Below are 18,496 nucleotides of genomic sequence, written 5' to 3' on the forward strand. Positions count from 1 at the left end.
AGGCCACAGAGGGAGGTGGATGGACGGATGTAGGTAGATCAGTGGCCGGTTTTCAGAGTTTCCCCTTTTGATGGTTTCTCTCATATTCTCTTTCTTTTTCCAGCGACCCGCACAGCCCCCTCCGTCTTCCCCCTGGTTCCCTGCTGCAGCAAGACCGGCAATGTGCCCCCGGACACCAGCTTGGCCTGCCTCGTAACTGGCTATTTGCCATCACCAGTGGACATCAAGTGGAATTCTGGCCAAGTGACCAAGGGGGTCAAAACTTTCCCAGAGGTGACGATGAGCAATGGGCTCCACACCCAGAGCAGCCTGCTGATCCCCTCCGACAGTTCCCGGCAGGGCGACCCCTACCAGTGCGACGTGACGCATCAAGGCACAGGGAAGACAGTGTCCGGGAAGTTCCCTCAGGAATGTAAGACATGCGGCGGGGGGAGGAGAGGGCAGCCAGGCTGAGATTTTCAAAGCGCCTAGAGGGTCTGGGAGCCAGTTAATCTTAATCCACATCCCGTAGGTACCTTTGGAAAAATCTCACCCTGCAAGAGTGGGGAAAGTTTGGCCCCGTGTTGAAACACACTGAGCCCCGGTGCTTTGTCATTGCAGAACTCCCGCCCCCAGCGCCCCTCTCCGTGGGCCCTGGAATGAGGGAAACCTCAGGGTGAAACGCACCCCTGGGCAGAGACCTATGTTCCACTAAAGGGGAGGATTTTCAGCCCTGCCTAAAATATTTAGGCCCCCGGTTCCCCTGGGCACTTGGCACATAAATCCCTCAGGCACCTTGGGAAATCTTAGACACGCAGCTGGTCTGAAATGGCACCTAAGCCTCATGCTGCCCTTCTGTACAGGGGAAATCTTCGGCTCACTGCCTTACTCCCTCACCCTCACCCAAACCCAAACCCAGACCCAGACTCCTCCCACCGGGGGGGTAGAACAAAGCCCATTCGCTGCTTCAGTCCAAAGGCCAGGTTTGTTCACACACAAGGACTCAAAGCAAAACCAGTGGAACTCAGAGCACAGGCTCCCAGCCACCCGGGGCCCCCCCAGCGTTCAGCCGGCTGGATGGGGAGCACACGCCCCCTTTCCCACAAGGTCCCCTTTCCCGCATGGTTCCTAGCCCTCCTGCCTGGTCCGCATCTAGAGACTTCCCCCTCAGGTGCTTTCCTCAGCACTGAGCCAGAAGCTTTCCCTTATATAGACTGCAGCAAGCAGCCCCATGAAACTCCAATTCCCAGCAACCACTGGCCCTAACGGGGCTACACCCCCTTACAAGCTAGCACTCGCTTACACCTCTTTGTCATGGAGCTGTGTGTGTTTCTTGCACTCCGGCTGTTCTCGGGCATCTTTTGAAATGGATACAACCCCAGAGCAGCAAACCTAGGCATTCTGGGGTCAGAACTTGAACGGGTGAAAATCGACTGATCTCCACGGAAGTCAGTGGCCCTGTGCCGACTTACATCAGCTGAGGATTTGACCCTTTTTCCGTAGTCAGACACAGTCAGTCCTCTCCCAGGTTTTCTTCTGATGCCATTCATGCTCTACAGCGCCACACTCCCCCTTAAACAGGACATTAATTAAGGAAAAGAAGTTCAAAGAAACACAGCTCAAGTTCCAGCTTTGTCCCTGCTGTTTACCAGGGAGAACATACTCCATGCAGCATGTGCAGAAAGAATGCACGGAGGCATTCAGTATTTGCCTAAATGATTTAAGGGCCCTGTTCCCATTTGTTTTAATCCCTTACATGGCTGTGAAGTTAATCCCTAGAGGCTGAATAAAGTACGCAGTGTAAACACAGCACAACAAGGTGGGGTTTTTGCCAGTGCTGGGAGAACTGTAGAGTTAGCACTCTCTCGGGAAGGGGAGTGGGGATCTACAGAGAGTGACGCTGGACTGTGTTTTCCCCTCTCTCTGCTCTCAGTGTGTGGTTCGGCAATGCCACCCCAGGTTCACCTCCTGGTCCCCACCTGCGAGGACAGCGCCACAGAGAGCCAGCTGGAGCTGGTTTGCCTCCTCCTGAGCTTCAGACCCGGGAAAGCCGACGTGAAATGGCTGGTGAATGGAAAGGAGAGGAGCCCCCCCACCCCGGCCTTTTCCTCTGCAATGGGCACAGATGGCTCCTACATGGGGCAGGGCCGCATGACCGTCACCAGGCAGAGCTGGGAGAGGGGGGACGTCTACAGCTGTCAAGTGACCCACCCAGCAGTGGGAACAGAGCTCTCCATGCACAATGCCAGCAAGTGCTTGGGTGAGGGGCTACGCCTGTGCATGGTGGGGAGGTGGGGTGGAGAGTTACTCAGAAACCAGCCCTGCCTAAGGGTAGGTGAGACTGCACCTAGACCCCAGTGTGATGGGAGACATAGGAGTACCACAGAGAAATTGATACTGTAGGTGGAAGGGAAGAGAAAGAGATATAATTGGGGGATGGATGGATGGATGGATACTACCAGTGTTCTGATGGGGATGGATGGATGGATAGATTTGATTAGATTAGATTTCGATAGTCTTTTTCTGCCTTTCCACATTATTTATGCTGGTCAATGACATCTCTTTGCATTTCTCAGCCTGCCTCAGAAGTTCACTTGACCCAACCATCTACTTAACCAAACCCTCCTATGAAGATGTCATCAAAAATTCTGGTCATGTTACCTGTCTAGTTTTGGGTTATGACTTAGCAGCCAGCAGAATCGCATGGAAAGTGGATGGGCAAGTCAGCTCTGTGGCAAAGACAGAAACTCTCAAGAAGAACAGCAACGGGACCACCAGCCTTTTCAGTTCTCACCCTGTGTCACTGGCCCAATGGGGACAAGGCACCATATTTACCTGCAAAGTGACCACACTCTGTTCTGGAGACCTAACCCAGGACATAACCCTGAGCAATACAGGTGAGTAGCCTTCGCATCTCAAAGGGAAAGGCAAACTCCAGTCATTGTTAATTGGGATTAGAGGGTGAAACTCACCCCACACATGTCCTAGGAAGCCTTTAAGTCCCAGTTAAACCCGCCAAATAACTCTTTTAGCGGAGCCGAGGCCCTCAGCACAGGGGTGTATTTCATCCGTAATTAATATTTCCCCTATGAATCTCTCATTCAGGGGATCACCATTAATATCCAGTTTAGAGGTTTTCCCAGTACTCACTTTCTTCTTATCATTGAATGCCAGCTCCTCTAAGAATTTCACTCCCTTGGCTCCCTGGGATCCGGGGATGTGGCCTTTGAGGGACTTTGAGTGTCCTATTTGTGACTCTGGTCTGATGTGCATTTGTATTTCTTATCTCTGGAAATCAGGCTGGTGCTTGTCATCCGGCATTCGGCCTTTCAGGGATATTTCTTGTGAGACTCTCTAAGAGTGTCCAGTGGAGTTAGGTTCCCAAATCCCATTGAAATACCCAAGATGTCCAAGTCCCTTAGCCAGCCTTTGAAAATCTTGATTGTGTTGAATTTTGCTGTGAGCGTTTGAAGGAGGGAAGAGGCTCCATCTGAGTGAGCAAATGGGTTGGTGACCCAATGTCATGATGATGCATGGCGGAGACTTGGGGTGAAGAGGAGATAGTGTGGTTCAAGGCTTGGGGTGAGGGTTCAGGTTTGGGACGCAGGACTAGCTGAAAGTCCGCTGCCCATCTGCATTACGGTAAAACCAAGCTGAGGATAACGATCAGGATGATGATCTCGAAGGGGATGAAGATGATGTCGATGACAATGAAGAAGGAAATGAAGATGCTGAAGGAGAAAAGAGAAAGAATGTTAGAATGCTGAAGGAGATGATGAAGATAAAGAGGAAAAGGATGATGATGAAGATTTTGATCTGAAAAAGAGGACGATAAAGAGGAAGGAAGTAATTATGAAGACAAGTGAGGTGAAGAAAATGAATATGATGATGGTGATGAAGATGAAGATAATGATGTTAAGTTGTTGCCTTTTAAGGTTGAAGTTCACTGTACATTCTGCGGGGAAGGCTTTGGAGTTCAGCTGAGTCTATGGGTGATGGTCCACTTGAGTCTTTGAGTTTCAAGGGAGATGATGCTCAATGGTTGGCTTTTTGTTTCACACATAACTTTGAACAACTGCCCTCCCTGGCCCCTTCACACAGTGATAGCTGCTGGATCTAAGTCCGTAACTTAGACATGCTAACCAAATCTTATTTTTCTCTTGCTCCTCTTCCTTTTCATTTAGGCATCAGTAAGAAGGAGCCCACAGTTACTGTCTCCCGAGCCTACCACGAAGACATCTCTGGGAACAGTGTCTCCTTTACTCTCATCTGCGAAGCTAGTGGCTTTTACCCTGAAGAGATCAGCATGTCATGGTTGAAGAATAACTCCCCGAAACTCAAGTCCAGTTACAGTGGCCCTGTGTCAGGAAATGGCACTTTCTCTGCCTACAGCATCCTGAAGGTTGAGCAAAGTCAAGGAGAAGGAAATTACACCTGTGTGGTGCATCACCCAGCCATGGAAGAGCCCAAGAGGGTTGTGGAAAAGGTGTCCCTTGGTAAGTGGATTCTCAGAGGCAGGTTTTAATTTGGGGATGTTCACACATGTTCTTATCCCGTCCAGCCAATGGCATGAACAACCGCATGACTCCATGTGAGCTCTCGTGGGAGGGGTGGCAATGAAGGATTTCTATCTCCATTATGATGCTGTCTTTGGTGAAATCAAGACTTATTGCAACCTGAGCTGGGTGGAGAATGTCCCCTCCACTCCAGTGCAGGAGAGTTCCCTGTATTTCCAAGGCAGTATCCAGTCCAAAATGCTCCAAGTAATGGGGATCCCACCCCACCCCTGGAGGAGATGATTCCACAGCCTCACAGAGCATATCACCACTAAAGGAAGTGCAGGAAAACTGTCCTAATTGCAAGAGAGAATTTAAGGGAGGGTGCAGAATGTAATCTCATTGGGCTGTGATTTGGCCAAGACATTGGGGTGGACACTCTTGCTCTTGGGGAAAGTTCAAAGAGGTCTTTCATGGCTGGGAGGTGGTTCGCTGAAAATGTTCTTTTCTTCTTAACCATGGATCGCCCTGGGTGTTGTTTGCTCCACACTTGAACATGGATTCCCACAGTGGCAGATTCACAATTTTGCCGTTATGGTCCCTTCTTATTCTTCAAATTTGTTGCTGGCACATTAGGAATGTCTTCATGGATCTGCAGCCATGACAGGCACCCAATTAAAATCTGTTCTCAAGGAAAAGATGAGCTGGGGTGGGGCAGATTCCATAACGGATTCAGAAGCTGATGAATTAATGCAAACAAAGGAGAGAAACCCCTCAGCTCCATTGCCCCACAGTGGGGCTTGGGCATCCATGTGAATCTGGAATCCCAGCTCCAGCAGCATCCATTTTAGAAACTAATCTCATGAGTGACACCATGCATATCCTTCACACAACATTCAATAGAGGACATTGTCCCTGGGTGCCAGGACTCCCATCAGTCTGGGTTTCCCTTCTCAGATTTCTAAAGTGATTCGAGGTCTCCCCTCCCCCATCGGCTTGCAGTGGAAGTTGAGGGACTCACGCCCTGAGGAACCTCGGCAGGCCATGGGTGTGCAATATAAATGGCCCTTCTGCCTGTGCAGGGGGTAGGGTTTAGGGAACACAAGTTTCATCCTGAGCTGTGGGTGCAGTGTGGGGTCTAGTGGTTAGAGTAGGAGGATCTGGGTGCCAGTCATGACCATGGGCAGGTCATTTGTCCTGTGTTCCAGCTGCCATCTCTGGGAAATGGGGATAACTGCACTGAGCTCAGGTGGGTCATCGAGCTCATGAATTTCAGGCCAGAAGGACCCTGATTTGAGCCACCACGGCTGGTTTGTTCCCAGCCATGTTTTCCTCAATGGGACTTTCTCCCAACAAAACCAGAGACCTTCAGATTTGCTCCTGGGACCCAGAGACCCAAATAAGCATAACTGGACCCAGGAATCCCAATCTCTCGGTTGGTTAGAAAATCTCAGCCATTTTCCCCACTGCTCCATAAGATGAGGGTCCCACCCCTTCTACCAGGGAATCCAGTGCCCTATTTCCACCTCCAGTGACCCTCAGCCCTTTCCCAAACAGCCCCTGGGCTTTGCGCCCCTGAGAGAGAGGCACTCAGTTACCACCTCATGCCTGTTGAAATATTTGCTCAGCCCAGCCCTCAATGCTGCCTCCTGCCCCCCACCAGGTGTCAGCAACTGTAATCGACACCCTCTGGAGGTCTCTCTCCTTCCCCCTTCCCTGGAGGACCTCTACATAGGGCAGAACGCCACCATCAGTTGTTTGGTGAGTGGCATGGAAATCCCCGGCAGCCTGGAGGTCTCCTGGAACCGGGGTAGTGGGGGCCCGTTGGCTGTGGTCTCCAGGGAGCCAGTGCTGCAGGAAGATGGCACCTACAGTGCAACCAGCATCCTGCGGGTGTGCGTGGAGGAGTGGCAGGCGGGGGAGGAGTTCACCTGCACCGTGAAGCACCAAGACATCCCGTCGGCCATTGTCAAGAGCATCCGCAAGAGTCACAGTAAGAACTCAGCCTTTCCCCTGTAGGGGGCGCCAGCTGCCATCCGGCTGCAGGCTTGGGAGAGTGGCTGGCTCAGGATGTGGGGAATGGGACACGGGACCTTCTGTCTCTAGGGGGTGCTAGCTGTGATCCGGCTTGAGGTCTTTGGGACTGGGAGTCGCAAATTTGTGGGTGTGATGAAACGGGCAAATTTATGAGACAGAAGGGGACAGAGTCAGGACTCCTGGGTTCTTTTTCTGTCTCTGGGAGGGGAGTGGGATGTCGTGGGTTAGAATAGGGAGACTGGAAGCCATGAGTCCTGAGTTCTAGCCCCTTTTCAGGGAAGGTATTTGGATCTGGTGGGTTAGTGTGGGCCGAACTCCTGGATTGTATCCATGGGTCTGGGTCGGGAGTGGGGGGTCTCGTGGGATATAGCAGGGTGATGAGGGTGGAGGGTGGTAGCCAGGACTCCTGGGTCCCAATCCTTCGCATCAACCCTTTGCTGTTTCTCATGGCAGTGGTTTCCCTCCGGGCCCCTTCTGTCTACATCTCCCCTCCTCACGCTGAGGAGCTGGCTCTCCGGGAATCGGCCACCATCACCTGCCTGGCCTCTGGCTTCCGGCCCAGAGCCATCTTGGTGACATGGACCCAGCAGGACCGGCCCGTGCCCCAGGAAGCCTACACCAACATCGGCCCCGTCCGGGAGGCCGGGAAGGAGGAGCGCTACTTCATCTACAGCAAGTTCAATGTCTTGGCATCTGAATGGGAGCGGGGGGACACGTACGCCTGCGTGGTGGGGCACGAGGGTCTGCCCATGACCTTCGTCCACCGGAGCGTGGACAAAGCCTCCGGTAAACCCACCGCCGTCAATGTCTCTGTGATCTTGTCCGATACCGACGTCACCTGCTACTGAGGAGCAGAGCCGCGTGGGCTCCTCACGGCGTATCTGAGATGGCCAGGGAACCTCGTGGGGTCTGGGATTCGTCTTAGCCTGTGTGTAAAGCTGTGGGAGCTCTGGTGTACAGAGCGTGGCTGTGTGTGGAATATGCCCAAATTAAAATGCAGCATGCCACAGTTTGTGATGAAGGGTGTGTCTTCTGGCGGAGACTGTCTCTGTGTCTCATCCACGCTTCCTTCCCCAATATCTAGATCTATCCCCCCACCTTTCTTTCTTTCTTTCTTTCTCTCCAGCCATCCTCCTTTCCTTATGTATAGACTACATCAATTAATTCTTCCAAACAGGATCCATCCACCCATCCTAGGCTCTGGGGGAGGGATAGCTCAGTATTTTGAGCATTGCTAAACCCAGGGTTGTGAGTTCAATCCTTGAGGGGGCCACTTAGGGATCTGGGGCAAAAATAGGGGATTGGTCCTGCTTTGAGCAGGGGGTTGGACTAGATGACCTCCTGAGGTTCCTTCGAACCCTGATATCGCATGATTCTATACCTGTTGCTTTGATTCTACAATGTCCATGCATGCAAAATTATGCAATCTTCTCTCTGCATCCATCCATCTTCATGCATTGTCATGTTTCTACCTGTCCATCCCTCTGCAGTGAGTTGCTATCCATCCATTAAATTCATGATATTGCAACTCCTAGATCTCCTGACTGAGGTCAGAGCCCCATTGGATGGGCCCTGTACGAACACACACAGAGCAAATGTCCTGGAACCAAGGAGCTGATAGTTTAAGCAGACAGAGGCTGGGATGGGATATTTTGGCACAAAAGGATTAAAATAGGGATGCTATAAAGAAGTGAGACACCCAACTCCCACTGCAATTGTGAGTTTATCTTCACTGGCACCTAATTTCCTAAGAGTCCTTTAAAGACCCCAGCCCAGGTGGCTTGTCTCTGGTCACACTGCAGGTCAGTGGGAGAGGTGGGAATAGAGCCCTGATCCCCCATCTCCAAGACTTGTTTCTTAACTATTGCACCTGTCCAGCCATGTAGCCCTAGCCACTCTGGCGTGAGATCCCTTAGGAGATGCGTCCTCATTTGACCACATAAGATTAGAGGCAGAGTGCCCAGGAATCTGGTTTTATGTGTTTAGAGAGCTAGGTGGGAGGGTGAGTCTAAGTTAGGAGCCTTCATTCCTCCCAGCTCTGTCCCTGGATGTATAAACATGGAGGTAGCGTGCAGGGGAAATGATTTCACCTCTGTGTACAGGGTTAGGGAGACTGATACTGGAATACAGCATTCAGTTCTGGAGTCAACACGGAGTGACAGTCAGAAAAGGTAACAATGGTAGGAACCATTAGGAAAGGGACAGATATTAAGACAGTAAATCTCATAATGCCACTGTATAAATCCATGGTATGCCCACAGCTTGAATATTGCATGCAATTCTGGTCGCCCCATCTCAAGAAAGATGTATTAGAAATGGGGAAGGTACAGAGAAAAGGGACAACATTGATCACGGGGATGGAACAACTTCCGCCTGAGGAGAGATTAGACAGGCTGGGACTTTTCATCTTAGAAAAGAAATGACTAAGGGGGATAGGAGAGAGGTCTATAAAATCATGGCGGGTGTGGAGAAAGTAAATCAGGAAGTGTTATTTTCCCCTCCAAATAATACAAGAACCTGGGGTCACCCAATGAAATTAAATGGCAGCTGGTTTCAAACAAACACAAGGAAGATCTTCTTCACACAACAGAGTCAATGTGTGGAAGTAGTTGTCAGGGGATGTTGTGATGGCCCAAAATATAAGTGGGTTCAAAAAAGAATTAGATAGATTCATGGAGTATAAGTCTATTAAAGGGCACGCATGAGCACAGGGCGGTGTGGCCTAGTGCCCATGGTCAATATATCAGCCCTCAAGTGCAGGATTTTGTTTGAGCCCTTGAGTGTAGGGGAGTGTGGCCTAGTGGCCAGAGTGAATAGAGAGGACCTCAAATGCAGGGCAGTGTGGTAATGGCCAAACCCAGGGGCTGTCACCGGAGGGGATGAGGCAAGGGCAGTGGGACACGGGCTCACCTGAGCGCTCATCTAGTCCCGGCCCCTGCACTCACGGCAGGACTAAGTATTATCTAGACCGCCCATGACAGGTGTTTGTCTAACCTGCTCTTCAACATCTCCAGTGATGGAGATTCCACAACCGCGCTAGTCAATTTATGCCAGTGCTTCACCACCCTGACAGGAAGTTTTTTCTAGTGTCCAACCGACCCCTCTCTTGCTGCAATTTAAGCCCATTGCTAATTGTCCTACCCTATGAGGTTAAGGAGAGCAATTTTTCTCCTTCCTCCTTGTAAGAACCTTTTATGTTCTTGAAAGCTGTTATCATGTCCCCTCTCAACCTTCTCTTTTCCAGCCTCAACAATCACAATTTTTAATCCTCCCTGAAAGCTCATGTTTTCTAGACTTCTAATCATTTGTGTTGCTCTTCTCTGACTTTCTCCAATTTGTCCACATCTTTCCTGATATAGACTGCAGGACAAGTGCTAGTAATAATAATAGGGCTCAGATTTTCCTGGATACGGTAGCTGATGGATTCCTTCACCAAGTAGTTGCTGAACTGAGAAGAGAGGACGCCATTTTAGATTTGGTTTTGGTGAGCAGCGAGGACCTCATAGAAGAAATGATTGTATGGGACAAGCTTGGTTTGAGCGATCATGAGCTAATTCAGTTCAAACTAAACGGAAGGATAAACAAAAATGGATCTGTGACTATGGTTTTTGATTTCCAAAAGGCTGACTTTAAAAAATTAAGGAAATTAGTTAGGGAAGTGGATTGTACTGAAAAACTTGTGGATCTAAAGGCAGAGGAGGCCTGGAATTACTTCAAGTCAAAGCTGCAGAAGCTATCGGAAGCCTGCATCCCAAGAAAGGGGAAAAAATTCATAGGCAGGAGTTGTAGACCAAGCTGGACGAGCAAGCATCTCAGAGAGGTGATTAAGAAAAAGCAGAAAGCCTACAGGGAGTGGAAGATGGGAGGGATCAGCAAGGAAAGCTACCTTGCTGAGGTCAGAGCATGGAGGGATAAAGTGAGAAAGGCCAAAAGCCATGTAGAGTTGGACCTTGGAAAGGGAATTAAAAGCAATAGTAAAAGGTTCTATAGCCTGTGACAAAGCTCTGTCCTTGCCTCCGTGGGTCCCGTGTTTCCTGGTGCATTTCGCTAGCCTCAGAGGCTCACTGTGACCCTCCCCGTAACCCTTCTCTCTCTAGAGACAAGGGTCACAGTCTACTGAGCCATTTTCATCATAAGCCAGTGGGGGAGGTGAGGAGAAGTTATCCTTCCTTGCACAGTCTCTGTTGTCTCCCAGTCTCAGTGATTAATCAGGGGGCAACGGTGGGGGGGGGGAGCCCGGGCCCACCATCTACTCCGGGCTCCAGCCCAGGACCCTAATAGTATCAGCTATGGTAGCTGACCTTTTAGAAACATGACATGTAGAATTCCCTGGGCTACTTCCCCCACAGCAGCCCTCACTTCCTCAAGCTCCACTTCACCCTTACCTCAGGGCCTCCTTCCTTGTGTCTGATATGGTGTGTACTACTCAGCCTCTCCAACAGCGCAACTTCCTCCCACATCTCCTGACATGCACACCCACCTGACTGACTGGGAGGCTTTGAACTAGTTTCAGCCAGCCCCTGATTGGCTTCAGGTGTCCCTTCTCACTGCCTTCTGGAAAGTTCTTAATTGGCCCCAGATGTCTTAATTGACCTGGAACAGCTGCCATTTCACTTATCCTGGTACCAGGGATTTGTTTAGCCTGGAGCTAATCTATCTATCTCCCACTACTTTTCCATAGCCATCTGGCCTTGCCCCGTCACAAGCCATATAAATAAGAAGAAAACAAAGAAAGAAGAAGTGGGACCGCTAAACACTGAGGATGGAGTGGAGGTTAAGGATAATCTAGGCATGGCCCAATATCTAAACAAATACTTTGCCTCAGTCTTTAACGAGGCTAATGAGGAGCTTAGGGATAATGGTAGGACGACAAATGAGAATGAGGATATGGAGGTAGATATTACCACATCCGAGGTAGAAGCCAAACTCGAACAGCTTAATGGGACTAAATCAGGGAGCCCAGGTAATCTTCATCCAAGAATATTAAAGGAACTGGCACATGAAATTGCAAGCCCGTTAGCAAGAATTTTTAATCAATCTGTAAACTCAGGGGTTGTACCGTATGACTGGAGAATTGCTAACATAGTTCCTATTTTTAAGAAAGGGAAAAAGAGTGATCCGGGTAACTACAGTTTGACATCTGTTGGTTTGACATCTGTAGTATGCAAGGTCTTGGAAAAAATGTTGAAGGAGAAAGTAGTTAAGGACATTGAGGTCAAAGGTAAATGGGACAAAATACAACATGGCTTTACAAAAGGTAGATCGTGCCAAACCAACCTGATCTCCTTCTTGGAGAAGGTAACAGATTTTTTAGACAAAGGGAATGTAGTGGATCTAATTTACCTCGATTTCAGTAGGGCATTTGATACGGTTCCACATGGAGAATTATTAGCTAAATTGGAAAAGATGGGGGTCAATATGAAAACTGAAAGGTCGATAAGTAACTGGTTAAAGGGGAGACTACAGTGGGTCACACTGAAAGGTGAACTGTCAGACTGGAAGGAGGTTACTAGTGGAGTTCCTCAGGGATCGGTTTTGGGACCAATCTTGTTTAATCTTTTTATTACTGACCTTGGCACAAAAAGCAGGAGTGTGCTAATAAAGTTTGGGGATGACACAAAGCTGGGAGGTATTGCCAATACAAAGAAGGACCGGGATATCATACAGGAAGATCTGGATGACCTTGTAAACTGGAGTAATAGTAACAGGATGAAATTTAATAGTGAAAAGTGCAAGGTTATGCATTTAGGGATTAATAACAAGAATTTCTGTTATAAACTGGGGACACATTACTTGGAAGTAACAGAGGAGGAGAAGGACCTTGGAGTATTGGTTGATCACAGGATGACTATGAGCTGCCAATGTGACAAGGCCGTGAAAAAAGCTAATGCGGTCTTGGGATGCATCAGGCGAGGTATTTCCAGGAGAGATAAGGAGGTGTTAGTACCGTTATACAAGGCACTGGTGAGACCTCCCCTGGAATACTGGGTGCCATTCTGGTCTCCCATGGTTAAGAAGGATGAATTCAAACTGGAACAGGTACAGAGAAGGGCTACTAGGATGAAACGAGGAATGGAAAATCTGTCTTATGAAAGGAGACTCAAGGAGCTTGGCTTGTTTAGCCTAACCAAAAGAAGGCTGAGGGGAGATATGATTGCTATGTATAAATATATCAGAGGGATAAATACCAGGGAGGGAGAGGGATTATTGAAGCTCAGTACCAATGTGGACACAAGAACAAATGGATATAAACTGGCCATCAGGAAGTTTAGACTTGAAATTAGATGAAGCTTCCTAAGCATCAGAGCAGTAAAGTTCTGGAACAGCCTTCCAAGGGAAGCAGTGGGGGCAAAAGACATATCTGGCTTCAAGACAAAGCTTGATAAGTTTATGGAGGAGATGGTATTCTTTCTACCAGCACGGCATTTGGAGCACGCTTAGCCTGACCTGAGGGGCAGGACTTCCTCCGCCCCTGGGGTGGGATTAACCCTTTCCTGGACAGTGAAGGTATTCACACCCCATCACAGGCACGAAATCTGGAAGGGAACCATTGGAACGAACTTCCAGTGGTAGAGGTGGAGTCGCCATCTCGAGATTTGTACATCCAGCCTGGGGTCCATTCTGGAAAATATGCTCCCAGCAAAGACAAGTCATGGGGCTGCATAGAGGGGTAGCTGGGTGAGATTCTCTGGCCTGTGATATACAGGAGGTCAGGCTTGTTACTGTAATGGTCCCTTCTTGCCTTAAGATCTACAAATGCACCAGTCAAGGTTTCAGAGCTAGGAAGGTCACGTCAATTATCCATCCACTGCCTGGGCCATAGAGTGCACTGGTGAGTGAATTAAGATTTCAGCTGGTACATCCAGACAGCTGAGGCCTCTCATGCCAGCCCTTTGAGTGCCCAGGTGTGTACTAATTTGAGGAGGCTCCAGGCCATTTCCCAGTCGATGTTCATGCCATTGACAAGACACATGGACAGGCTCAGGGAATGCTGGGCTGTGAGTCCTTCCAACTCTTGGGAACGGGTTCCCAGGGGAGCCCAGGCTGGTGGTGGATGAAAGGGGCTCTGACTGCGAGGTGTCCCATGTGGGATGAGTTGGGAGAGGTCTTTACTCAGTCCCCATGACACAACCACATAGACGGCTGAAGGAATTAGAAATGGGCCATGGAGACGTCTGCCTACAGGGACTGAGGTCACTGCTGTGTGATGGTGGCAGAGTCGCCCCAAGGGAGAAGTCAGTTGGGGGCCATCACGTCTGTTCCAGTGTCTGACAATATGGGGCAGCTCAGGGTGTTGCTGATGGGCTGGCCGTGCCTTTCCCCCCTTTTCGTAGGGCTTGAGGGTGGGCTGGTCAGGTGTTGCCCAAATGTGGCGATGGGCTACAGATCTTTCCCCTTCTAGGAGCATGGGTTTTAATGGAGTCCAAGCGGGTAGTGGCTTAAAAGTTGTTCCCATCATATGGCCCTGTTATTAGGTGTATTGCAGATGTGTGTAGAGGTCTCCACTGAGTTTGGGACCCCAAAATGCTAGGAGCTGCACACAGATAGAGTAAGAGATAGTCTCTGCCCAGGAGAGCTAAATGTCCAAACAGAGAAAGGATGTGAAGGGAAACTGAGGCACATAGAGGGGAGGTGAATTGCCTGAGGTCCTGCAAAGTCAATGACAGAGCTGGAAATAGACCCATGGGGGTCCTGAGTCCCATCCTAGTGCTCTGTTCATTGGACCTCACTGCCTGTGGGATGATACGAGTTGAGGGAGGTCTCAGAACAGCTCTGTGGGTAAATTCCCCAGGTCCCCAGAATAGGGATCGGGGGGAATTGGTGCCTCTGCTGCCCGAGAACTGGTCCCAGCATGGCTCAAGCTGGCATTGGCTGGGAAGATGCCACTGTTGGATGGGTGTGCATGGCCCCATTGAGCTATGCATTGGCAGGTCTCAGCCCAGCTCTGTTGCTGGCCTGGGGAGGGGAATCGCATGCTCGGGGTGGCTGGGGTGTGTAAAGGAGCCAAAGGGCGTGAAATTTAATGGAAGTTGGGGCTGAAATCCCTGAGGCTGCTGTGAGAATTGCAGCCTGTGACGGGGGGTCTCCCCCTGCAGCCTGCCCGGTCTCCCCTGGCCTCTCTCCTGCCCAGAGCCCAGATCGGAGCTCCCCGCTGTGCCCACTCAGCTCCCTGGGTTAACGAAGAGGCCTCTCTAACCAGCACGTTTGTCTCATCCCCAGCTCCTCACTGCCTAGTGGAGGACCAAGGCGTCTCTGTTGAAGGAGGAGAGGAGGAATCTGACGGTCTCTGGACACCTGTTGCCTTCATTGCTCTCTTCCTGCTCAGCCTGTTGTACAGCGCCGGCGTCACGCTGCTTAAGGTAAGAGCAACAGCTGCCTTCATGGTCCCGCGTCACCGCTGAGAGCAACAACCCGTGCTCAAGAATCGATCCCACGCCATCAGCATGCAGCCAGCCGCCAGCCGCGGGAACTACTTAGTCACCCACATTCAGTGATGAAATTCAATAAGGACAATGCCAGGTACTCCACTTAGGAAGGAACAATCAGTTGCACACACACAAATGGGAAATGACGGCCTAGGGAGGAGTACTGCCGAAAGGGATCTGGGGGTCCCAGGGGATCACAAGCTAAATATGAGTCAACAATGTAATACTACCGGGAAAAAAACGAATTCTGGGATGTATTAGCAGGAGTGTTCTAAGGAAGATACGAGAAGTAATTCGTCTGCTCTACTCTGTACTGATACGGCCTCATCTGGAGTCTTGTGTCCAGTTCTGGGGACCATATTTCAGGAAAGATGTGGAAAATTTGGAGAAAGGCCATAGGAGAGCAACAAAAATCATTCAAGGGCTAGAAAACATGAGCTGTGAGGGAAGATTGAAAGAACTGGAGAAGAGAAAACTGGGGTGTCCTGGGCGGGGGAATGAGATAATAACATTTTACAAATCTATAAAAGGTTGTTCTAAAAAGGAGGGTGAAAAATTGTACTAGTTAACCTCGGAGGCTAGGACAAGAAGCGATGGGCGATAATTGCAGCAAGGGCGGTTTAGGTTGGACATTGGAAAAACCTTCCTTACTGTCAGGCTGGGTAAATACTGGAACAAATTGCCAGGGAGGTTGTGGATCCTCCATTGTTGGAGGTTTTTAGGAGCAGGTTAGAGAAATACCTGTCAGGGATAGAATAGGTATGACTTAGTCCTGCCTCAGGGCAGGAGAGGGGACTAGGTGAGCTGTCGAGGTCTCTCCCTGTCCCACAGCTCTATGATGTTACGGTTGTCAGAGGCTAACACCAAAGTCAGGAGTTAGAGCTCAGGTTTAGGAACAGGTTACCTGGAGGGACGAAAGCCTGGGTGCAGGACAGCAGCTGGGCTGGACCCAGACGGGAAAAAGGCAGGAGCTGGGCTGGACCCAGACGGGAAAAAGGCAGGAACAGGGCTGGAACAAGCAGTCACAGCTGCTATCGCAGCCCTGGGGAAATTCTTTGGGCAGCTGCTTAACTTCTGCTGGGCTCATGAACCGGGCTGCTGAGTCTGCCAAGCAATCAGGGGGGAGCCAATCAGGCAGCCGGCTCCAGGCCAGGTGCGCACGTCAGGTTGCCTGGGACTGGCTCTGCTGCCAGCCCTGATTCCTGACAGTGACCAGCGATCAATGAGAGAGAATCAGGAGCGATTACTTATTAATAATCCACCACCCGTCATCACTAATTAACGAGCTGCCATCAAGGTTAATGCGGCAGTGATCAATAAATGAGAATCAACAGTCTATTATCAATTCCAATTATTTATCACTGAGAAATCAATAATCACGAATTGACTATCCCTGGTCAGTACCTAGTGATCTGTACTTAATGCTGAATAGCCATTAATCTGCAATTAATTATCAATAATCAACACTCACAGATCAGTAATTAATGTTAAAGAATCGAGGATCAAGCATCAATAAGCTGCTAATAATTATCAATTGATAAGAATCACTTGTCAATAATGAGGAATTAATGATCAATGACCAAAAATGAATGATCCCTAATTAAGAAGCAAGAGGAAATGTTCCAAGAGCAAGGCTCAATGAGTGTCAATCAATAAACACTCAGCCGTGACCTCCAAGGATCAGTGGTCAGGCCCAGAAGCACAAAGGGCCAGAGGTGCCCGTGAAGCCGGTTCTGTGCCGGGCCACGTTGCAATGGGGCTGGTACCAGAAGCAGAGAGAATCAGCGGAGGCAGCTGCGACTCCCCAGGGACTTGGTGTGAGGCACCCGGTGGGCAGTGGCCATTCCCTGAGGCGGTTTGGCAAGGCTGGTGTCTCTGTCTGGAAGATGAGCTCCAGCTCAACCCAGACATCCTGGCAGGACGCAGGCGTGGCTGGGCGAGGCTAGATGGTCCCAAGGGTCCCTTCTGGCCTTGCTCTCCCAGCCGAGGATGCTACCCGTGAGCGGCACCGGCTGAATCCCTCTGCTCTCTGTGTCCCACAGGTGCGGTGAGTGCCCGGCTCCGGGCTCCTAGGAGGGGACAGCACTGCTTCGTCCTCTTCATTCCCTCCCTCCATCTTCAGCCCTCCTGGGCTCCGGCCCCCTCTCCGGACACTGGGAGGGACCATGTTCCACGGCAGCGCGGAGGGCGCGACAACGGCCGCTGAAGGGTCTGAGCTCCACAGAACCCAGAGCATGGAGGGCAGAGTCCTTCCCCGGACGTCCCCGTGGGGCAGCCCACGCTGGAGCTTGAGCTCAGCCCCGTGCCCCTCAATCCTCCACCCCCATCCCACGGCAGGGACTGGATTTCCTTGTGTGTGTGTGTGTGCAGGGCTGTAGTGTCCTGAGGTCTGGTCAACGTGGACTCTGGCGAGGGAGAAGAGTCTCATTTGCTCCATCATTTAACTCGCAACTTAGAGGGGAATTGTGTGTTTGATCGAAAATAGAAGAAGTTAAGAATTGGTAGCTGCATTTCAGGGTGGTTTGGGGGGATTTAACCAAGGAGAACGGTACCCACTGTATGTCCCAGCCCCCCGATGTCTATCTACCCTCCGTCCATTCTCAGACATACACATCTTTCTTTCTTTCTTTCTTTCTTTCTTTCTTTCTTTCTTTCTTTCTTTCTTTCTTTCTTTCTTTCTTTCTTTCTTTCTTTCTTTCTTTCTTTCTTTCTTTCTTTCTTACGCATGACCCCATCTGATCCTACTTTCTGTATTTAATAAAATCACTTTTGCCTTATTAATTAACCCACAGTATGTATTAACACTTTCGGCTGTGCATATCTCTCTATCAGTGTTATAGAGGGTGAACAATTTATAAGTTTATCATGTATAAGCTGTATACAGGGCAAAATGGATTTATTTGGGGTTTGGACCCCATTGGGAGTTGGGCATCTGAGGGTCAAACGTGCTTTCAGTTAAGTCTGCAGCTTTGGGGCGTGTGGTTGAGACCTGGGTCTGTGCTGGAGCAGGCTGGCGTGTCTGGCTCAAACCAGGCAGGGTGCTGGAGTCCCAGGCTGGCAGGGAAAGCGAGGCAGAAGTGGCCTTGTGTCATAAATATAAAGGGAAGGGTAAACCCCTTTAAAATCCCTCCTGGCCAGAGGAAAAATCCTCTCACCTGTAAAGGGTTAAAGTAACCTCGCTGGCACCTGACCAAAATGACCAATGAGTTGACAAGATACTTTCAAAAGCTGGGAGGAGGGAGAAAAACAAAGGGTCTGTGTCTGTCTGTGTGATGCTTTTGCCGGGGACAGAAGAGGAATGGAGTCTTAGAACTTAGTAAGTAATCTAGCTCGGTATGTGTTAGATCATGATTTCTTTAAATGGCTGAGAAAATAGCTGTGCTGAATAGAATGAATATTCCTGTCTGTGTGTCTTTTTTTTAACTTAAGGTTTTGCCTAGAGGGATTCTCTATGTTTTGAATCTAATTACCCTGTAAGGTATTCACCATCCTGATTTTACAGAGGTGATTCTTTTCTTTTTACTTCTATTAAAAGTCTTCTTGTAAGGAAACTGATTG

General features: G+C 49.8%; 1 gene segment (V, D, J or C); it reads left to right on the top strand.

Moving 5' to 3' along the window:
* Positions 1-19: 19 nt before the first annotated feature.
* On the top strand, positions 20-16,989 carry LOC140896781 (Ig mu chain C region membrane-bound form-like). The segment is given in 9 exon segments: positions 20-29; positions 104-412; positions 1,913-2,239; positions 2,556-2,876; positions 4,164-4,475; positions 6,139-6,468; positions 6,966-7,298; positions 14,733-14,872; positions 16,981-16,989. Coding segments are annotated over 9 exon segments (2,091 nt in total).
* The last annotated feature ends 1,507 nt before the right edge of the window (positions 16,990-18,496 follow it).

This window comes from Lepidochelys kempii, chromosome 13, assembly GCF_965140285.1.
Source record: "Lepidochelys kempii isolate rLepKem1 chromosome 13, rLepKem1.hap1, whole genome shotgun sequence".
NCBI classification, from domain to species: domain Eukaryota; kingdom Metazoa; phylum Chordata; order Testudines; family Cheloniidae; genus Lepidochelys; species Lepidochelys kempii.